Below are 8811 nucleotides of genomic sequence, written 5' to 3'. Positions count from 1 at the left end.
TCACTATTATGTTATGATTATTATTATTATTATTCTACTACATGTTATTAGAATTTTATTGTCCAAAAAATTTAATCCACTAAAAACTTACAACGAAATCACTACAGTCATACTAGTAACAACTAGGTTCATTTACGTCTTGCGAATAAGTAAAGTGAAAGGACACTCTACATTGTTGTTTATTGTAGAGGAATGATAGAGGTCCAAAACTCACACCTTTTACCTTTTGTTTGGTAAAGTCACTATTACCCTAGATGACGAGCTGCATATTTTTGGTCTGCCGATTAATGGGAATCCCATGACGAGCAGACCAAACAGCAGTCATTCATTCTTGGTAGAAAAATGCATGACAATTTTTGGCAGGCAACCGATCTGCATGATCACACATTGGGGAAGGTAAACCTAGCATGGGTTCAGCAATGTAAAGATACCGAACTATTTGACACCCACGAATCTATCGAGCGATATGTCTGGTGTCACATATTCTGCTTACTCGAAACTGTGGTGTTTACCAACAAATCGACTAATTCGGTTAAGTCGAAGTTTTTGCCTCTACTTCGACAATTCCATCAGATTCGTAGTTATAATTGGGGGAACTTGTCTAACACACCTATACAGGTCCTTGTGCCATGCATTGCAATATAGCTATTGGTGCGGAATTTAAAGTCCACAAACTAACCGGCAAGTGCACTGGGTCATACTAAGTAGTACCTCAGGTGAATGAGGATCGATCCCACAAAAATTGATGGATCAAGCAACAATGGTTAAGTGATTGGCTTAGTCAGACAAACAGAAAATGGTGTTTGAAGGTTCAAAAGCATTAACAGTAAATCAGAGAATCAGAAAGCAAACAGTAAACAAGTTGTGAAATATATATGAGAAAACAGTTAAGGCTTCAAAGATATGTATTTTCCTGATTGACTTTTCTTACTAACTATTTTAATCATGCAAGATTCCATTCATGGCAAACTATATGTGACTAAACCCTAATTCCTTAGACCTTTTTAGTCTCCTCTAACCTTCATCAATCACCAATTCCTTGGTCACTTAATTCCAATTAGAGGGTAAAGTTCAATTCTAGTTATATGCCACAAAAACCCTAATTACCCAAATATAAGAGGATTATATGTCACGTATCCCGTTAAGTCCAGATAATCAGAAATTTAGGAGAAATTATTTTCAAGCTGTTGTTCAAGTAAAGAGCTTTTCCAAGTTATACAAGAACTCAATTAGAACAAGGGTCATACTGCCGTTCCACCCAAATTCATAAGATAAAGAACGAAAATAATTCTTGAATCATAAATCAGTACATGAATTAAAATAGAAAAGTAATATTATCAATTCATACAATAGACAAAGCTCCTAACCTTCACAGTGGAGGTTTAGTTGCTCATGGTTCAGAGAGAAAACTAGGATTCTGTAAAACTGTAAATTGCGGAATGAGATAGAAGAGAAGAGAGGAGCCCGAAGGGTTGATTCTTTTCCCTTTTATATCTAATCCTAATTAATGTAAAAATATATTTCCTAAAACTAAATAATATCTTTTTCTAATTATAAATAAAATAAAATTTAATCAAAATTTGCAAAGCCTTCACGTGTAGTGCATCCTGGGACGAGTGGGGACCATTGGCTTCATTAAGGGTGGCGCCAAACATGGAAGAATCCAAGTTTGGTGTGCACCAGGCAGAGAATTCCTTGGGCTTTCCTTGAGTTGGCGCCAAACTTGGAGTAACCCAAGTTTGGCGTGGAGTGGTGCGTAGCTGTTCCGAGGGTTACCTGAAACTGAAGGTCGATCTCGGACGAGATCTTCTGTGCTGGTCGGTGATGAGGCGTACGATTTGTGGATGGTGGCTGGAGCTGCCGTATCCGACTTGTTGGACTTGTTGATGATGCTGATCCTTCGTCACCGGAGGGTGGAGGTACCTGCAAGGGACTCTGATGCTTAAGTTAGCAAGGGTATTAAACAGGTTTTTAGTAGAATCAGAGTATGAGTTATACCTGGGTGCTCCAGTGTATTTATAATGTTTGTAGAGTGATCTTTCTGGGGATAAGATAGTTATCTTATCTTATCTTTGAGTGAAGTCATCTTATCTTCAAGGGAACCACCCTTATCTCTATAGGCTTGGGCTGCCTTTGGATTTGGGTCGTGTTCCTCTGTTTGGGCCCTTTTTGGGCTTTCTCGGTGATTTGGTCGAGCTCTTTGAGAAGAGGTCGGATAATCCTGACCTGAAGAGGTCGGTCGACTTGTCACTAAACATCCCGGGTCGGACAGCTCGACCCAGGGTATGAACAGTGCCCCTGCTTTAGCGTGGTCTTCCTTTTGAGGTCGAGTCCCTAGTTTCAGGACTTCAATCCTTCTCTGTAGAAGTCGAGTTCGAGCATTGTCGATTTCTTTTGTAGAGATTCCTCTGAATGCGGAACATTTTTATTTTTTCCTTATCCTCTTGAAAGCACGCGTCCCTTTGCTTTGGGAACGTGCGAGGGTTTAATAACCCATTAATTAATTCTTTAATGCTCCGTTTCTTTTGCCTCCTACTTTCATTTTGAATTTTCACGAAAAAGGGTTTTCTCTTCTTGTTGTAACTTCCTCTTTTCTCTTTTCTTCTTTCGTTTTGTTTGTACCTCATTTGTTCTTCTGCCCCCAATTTCTTTACGTCTTCGTGCTCTCCTTGCTGGTGTTTGTTGGTGTAGGCTCGCTGTTCATTTCCACTTTCGCTGTCTCCTTACTTTACAGGTTGGTCCTTATTTCTTCTTCGTACTTTACTTTATGCTTGAAAAGTTTTGATCTTGCTTGGTTTTAGAAAGCTTGAATCTTTTCTGTGTTGGTCGTGCATCTGATTATTACTGCAATGTGTGCTCTGGGAGTTTCTTTGATTTTGAATGATCCTTTTTGCCTTTGATGTTTTTTAGGGTTTCTGCACGCCATTATTGTTTCTGGTTTGTACCTTTTGATTTTTATGAACTGCATGTTTTTACTAAGGCTTCTGCTTGATTCTTGAAAAGGGTTGCGCCTTTGTTGATTTCGCCATGTTGGTAGTTTTCTTTACTAATAAACTTGTAGAAGGTAACGTTTTTCTGATGGCTTGCTTTGATTTTCTTCTCGTGTCGTTGCTTATTTGGAAGGGGATTATTTTTCTTCGCTGAGAGTTTTGTTGGGGTGTAGCCTTGTAGACTTTTTTCTGAGTCCTTACTCTGTCCCTGCCTCCAAAGGATGCCCCTGGACCTTGTTGTGCGTCTTGGGATTTTCCTTTTACTATTTGTATTGTTCTGAGTCATGTTTGTCCGAGCTGATTTCTTTTTGTCCAAGCTGTTTAGGTTGGTAATCCATTTTCTTTTTCTGGCTGTAGGACTAGTTGACCATGTCTTCTCGTAAAAATATTGTCGAGACGTCTTCCAAGGTTCCTGAGGGTATGTCTGACTGGCTGGACTCCCTCGTCCTGCTATGTATTTCTGTAGTTAACTCTAAATTATGTGTGGAGCTTAGAAAATATCATCGAATCTGTAGTAGTAGAGATCAAGAGAACAACTATGAATTGGTAGCACCTGATTCTGACGAAAGGGTTTGCTTCCCTGTTCCAACCCAGGGGGAGCGTCCTTTCTTTTATGTGTACGACTTCTTTTTTAGCCAAATGAACATCACCCTTCCTTTCACCCCTTTTGAGACCGACCTATTGTGGTCGTGTAACGTAGCTCCATCTCAGCTTCATCTGAACTCATGGGGATTTATCAAAATTTTTCAATTTCTTTGTCAAGAATTTCATGTTAAACCTTCTCAAACCCTCTTTCTGTACCTCTTTGTGTTGACCAAGCCTGGGACTACCAAAAAGAAAGCTTCTTGGATTTCTTTCAGGTCTGCCCAAGGACACAAAGTTTTTTCCATGTATGATGAGTCTTTTAGGAATTTTAAGAATTACTTTTTTAAGGTCCGAGCTGTTGAAGGAGCTCGACCTTTCTTTTTGGATGAGAATGGCGAGCCCAACTTTCCTTTAGAGTGGCAAAGGAACATAGTGGTGTCTAGGTACACCTGGGAGATGTTGGACGAAATTGAGCAAGCTTTTGTAACTATGTTGGAAGAGAACTGGGGGCAGCCTCCCCATCTTGATACTAAGAAATTTTTAGGAAATCCTTTACTTCTCCGAGCTGAACTGGGTACGGGTCGACTTCCTTGATATTTGTTGTATTTGCTTTATTCTTTTAAGCTCTCTCCTTTTTATTCCAGTTTATAACTTGGTTTTTTGTGTATTTTCAGAGATGATTAAAAACAATGAATCTATGAAGGCCTTTAAGAAGGCGAGAAAAGCTACAGCAGTGCAGCACATCTCGGGTAAGGTTGCTGGGGAAAGGTCTTCCCAGATTCCTCCCAAGAAGCCTATTTTGAATACTGTTGGGCCGAGGAAGATGATTCCTACGCCTCAGGTCCGTTTAGTTGATCCCCCCCAGACTTCCACTGCTACCTCTTCTCCCTCTGCCGGCCTTCTTCCTAAAAGACAAAGGACTTTTGAGCCCTTCAATCTTGATGCCCCTGATTTTGATGCCGTTGGGTTTGTCGATCAGCAGATTGCTTCTTATGGTGTTATTCCTACTGACGATGTCTCTCTTCTTCGTCACTTGGATTTCATTACTCGGAGCAGCATCAAAATGGCACATATGGGAGCAGCTTTGTATCGAACTGCCCAGGATCTTCCTATCCATGCGACGAAGGCCTTTATGGAGGAGGTCAAATCAGAGTTCGACCAGATGAAGGGTTTGAAGGAGGAGCTCGAGGTGAAAGTGGTCAAATTGGAGAAAGAGTTGGATGGTGAGAAGACTCGGGCTATTGCCTTGGTGGCTTCTGCCAAGTTGCTTGAAGATATGGCGTTGAAGCATAAGGAGAGCTATGTCACGACTTATAGGGAGATGATGGGTCTTAGGGAAGATTTAGAGTCTGCCCGAGCTGACTATGCCGAGCTCCAGGGTCATCTCGTAGGTAGTGTAAATGCTGCTCGTAGGTAGTGTAAATGCTGCTTATGAAAATTTAAAGGATCAAGTTTGAGTTCCTGCGCCCGAGCTTGACCTTACTCTTTTCAGCTTGGACAACATTGTAAAAGATGGTAAGATTGTCCCAGATGACCTTGATGATGATGATGATGTCGACCCTCCCCCTATGCCTTCTGCCAAAGTCTCCGTTGCCCTACCTCCTTCAACTCTGGCAACTGAAGTCGGCCAATCTGAGTCTGATCCCGATGTCCAGATCCTGAACCGGGATGATGGGACGGTAGATGCGGTACCGCTTCAGACTCGTCCTCCTTCACCTCGGGATACAGCTAATGGGAAATCCTTGGATCCTCTCTAATTATTTCTGATGCATTTGTGTATAGCCCGACCTGTGGGCTTTGAACTCTTTTTGTAATTTGTGGTCTTGACTTCTGGATATTTTGGTTGCTTTTCTGTTAGCAACTTTATTTTTAGAAAAAACAAAGTAGTTTTTTAGGCTCTTGGGGTCAACTTCAGGTGGCCTCTTGAGTCTTATTATTATAACAACTTTGTTTCTTTTTGTGATATGCTTGTCTACACCTTTCTGACACCTTCTGGAATCTTGAGAGTGTTGGAGCCCTGTTGTCCAATCTCTTTTGATTGTCTTTTGTGTTTTATTTTCTATTTTAGTTGAGGCTAGCTTTGTGCAACTAGTCTTCTTTGCCTTCTTTGATATGGTGCCTGTCTTTTTTGATTTTCTTGAGGTCATGGCTTTTTGGGTCCGACTTGGGTCCCTTATGGCGCCTGCCTTCTGGCTTCTTTAACTTGATCATGTTTTTGAAGTTGTTTCTAGTAATCTATTTTGCTTGGACCTTGGCGGGTCTCTTTCTCTAGATTATAGCCTTTGGTTTGGGCTGACTTCATCATGTTGATTTCTTCTAAGTTATTTCTAGTAATCCATTTTTCTTGGACCTTAGTCAGGTCTCTTTTATGGATTACTTTTTATAACTTTTTGGTTTTTGGGCCGACTTCATCACGTCGGTCCCTTCTAAGTTATTTCTAGTAATTCATTTTTCTTGGACCTTGGTCAGGTCTCTTTTATGGATTACTTTTTATAACTTTTTGGTTTGGGCCGACTTCATCACGTCGGTCCCTTCTAAGTTATTTTTAGTAATCCTCTTTTCTAGGGCTGGCCAGGCCTCTTTCCAGGGATTTACTTTTTATAACTTTGGTTATTATGGTCGACTGGTCCGACTTCTTTACGTCGGCCTGTCTTTAAGTTATTTTTAGCAACCCATTTTATTAAGACCTTGTCAGGTCCTTTCTATGGATCACTTCGATAACTTCTTGCATTATTCTATTTTTGTCGCCTTTTCATCTTTGCCGATTTTGTAGAAATTGGGTTTGATCCCCGTTTGGTCGACCTTTTGATGAATTTGGTTTTCATCTTCGTTCTTTATCGTGATCGAGCAGTGAATTTGATTTTCACTTTCTGCCGATCTGTAGCTTTATAATCGGGCGATGAATTTTTTTGCGTTTCAGATTAATGCGTCTTGATAAGAGGATTTGTAGAAAATCTAAAAACTTTATTCAAAATAAAGGAAATGCAAATATATACATGTGGGCATTTTATCCCTCTAAGTCAGGTAGTTCATGGATCTTGGCTCGGTGCCTTGTTAAAAAACCTTTTTCGGGAAAAAGAGTGCACCTCATCCTAAAATCTTTATTACCTCCTAACTGTAATACCTTCTTAAGTTGCAGGCGTGCCATGACCTTGGAAGCTCTCGCCCTTCGAGTTCGGTCAGCTTGTAGTATCCCTTTCTGAGCACTTCTACGACTCGATAGGGTCTTTTCCAGTTTGCTGCCAGCTTTCTTTCTCCAGGTCGACTTGTTTCGAGATCATTTCGGATTAAGACGAGATTGTTCTCGGAAAAACCTCGCTGTACTACTTTTCGATATATTTTGAGGCCATCCGACGTTTTAACGCCTCTTCTTTAATCCGAGCTCTTTCTCGAATTTCTGGAAGTAGGTCGAGTTCCTCCTTTTGAAGTAGGGAATTGGCCTCTTCATTGTAGTGGATTACTCTGGGTGATCCTTCTTCGACCTCCACTGGGATCATTGCCTCCATTCCGTAAGCTAATCGAAAAGGTGATTCCTTTGTGGTGGAGTGTGGAGTTGTCCGATATGCCCATAGGACTTGTGGGAGCTCTTCAGCCCAGGCTCCCTTTGCATCCTGTAATCTCCATTTTAGCCCGGCTAATATAACTTTATTGGCAGCTTCTACCTGTCCATTAGCCTGGGGATGTTCTACGGATGTAAATTGGTGCTTTATTTTCAAGTCGGCCACTAATTTTTTGAAGCATGCGTCTGTGAATTGAGTGCCATTATCTGTGGTGATGGAGTATAGGACCCCAAACCTTGTGACAATGTTTCTATATAGGAATTTTCGACTTCTTTGAGCAGTGGCATTGGCTAGGGGCTCTGCCTCAATCCATTTTGTAAAATAATCTACCCCGACGATGAGGAACTTGACCTGTCTTTATCCCTGAGGGAACGGCCCCAGGAGGTCGAGTCCCCATTTTGCAAATGGCCAGGGTGAGATTACACTGATGAGCTCCTCTGGTGGGGCGATATGAAAATTAGCATGCTTCTGACATGGTAAACATGTCTTTACGAATTCCATTGCTTCTTTTTGCAAAGTTGGCCAATAAAATCCGGCCCGGAGTACTTTTTTGGTGAGGGCTTGTGCTCCAAGATGGTTGCCACAGATGCCGCTGTGTACTTCTTCTAAAACTTCTTTTGTGTTGGAAGTCGGCACACATTTTAACAGTGGTGTTGAAACCCTTTTTTTGTATAGAGTATTATTTATGATGGTATAGTATTGTGCTTTCCATTTTAACCTCTTTGCCTCCTTCTTGTCTGTAGGGAGTGTTTCTGTTTTGAGGTAATTAATTATGGGAGTCATCCATCCTTGATCCAGACCTGTTATGGTTAGGACCTTTTCTTCTTCCGAGATTGACGGGTTTCGCAGCATCTCTTGGATGAGGCTTCTATTGTTGCCCCCTGGTTTTGTTCATACCCTGGGTCGAGCTGTCCGACCCGAGATGTTCGATGATAAAGCGACCGACCTATTTAGGTCAGGCTATCCGACCTCTTCTTAAAGAGGTCGGCCAAATCAATAGGAAAGCCCAGTAAAGGGCCCAAATAGAGGAACACGACCCACATCCAAAGGCAATCCAAGCCTATAGAGATAAAGGCGGTTCCCTTAAAGATAAGCTGACTTCAGTCAAGATAAGATAAGATAAGACAAGATAACTAACTTATCTTATCAGAAAGGTCAGTCCACACTACTATAAATACACTGGAGCACCCAGGTATAACTCATACTCTGATTCTACAATAAACCTGCTTAATACCCGTGCTAACTAAAGCATCAGAGTCTGTTGCAGGTACCCCCCACCCTCCGGTGACCAAGGATCAGAAGTGCAGCCAGTCCAACAAGTCGGACACAACAGCTCCGGCTGCCACCAGCCAGCCAGACACGTCATCTCCGACCAGCACAGAAGATCTCATCCGAGATCGGCCTACAGTTTCAGGTAACCCTCGAAACATTGGCGCCGTTGCCGGGGACCCTGGAAGTCATCCCAACACCATGGCGGACGGCCATGACAATGACCACGATTCAGATCTGGAAAATAGAATACCGCACAAAAACGTGGACACTACGCTAAAGGATACTCCGGAATCCAACGGGGACAAAAACTCATCAAATCCAGGGGTAATAGAAGCACTTCAAGATCGCTTAAGGCAACTTGAAAAAGAAACCCAACAACAACGAGAGGTCGGGAAGGATCTATA

The 8811-nt window shown here is 41.8% G+C and overlaps 1 protein-coding gene across 1 annotated transcript in view; it reads right to left on the bottom strand.

The window, feature by feature from the left end:
* Positions 1-300, bottom strand: part of LOC107626976 (F-box/LRR-repeat protein 13-like) — a 2469-nt gene extending 2169 nt beyond the window's left edge. The window contains exon 1 of the mRNA XM_021116862.1: positions 250-300. Coding sequence (XP_020972521.1) covers positions 250-300 — 51 coding nt within the window. The remainder of the gene's footprint in view (positions 1-249) is intronic.

The sequence above is a fragment of the Arachis ipaensis genome, chromosome B02, assembly GCF_000816755.2.
Source record: "Arachis ipaensis cultivar K30076 chromosome B02, Araip1.1, whole genome shotgun sequence".
In the NCBI taxonomy this organism is placed as follows: domain Eukaryota; kingdom Viridiplantae; phylum Streptophyta; class Magnoliopsida; order Fabales; family Fabaceae; genus Arachis; species Arachis ipaensis.
This window is presented reverse-complemented; position numbering and strand designations above follow the sequence as displayed.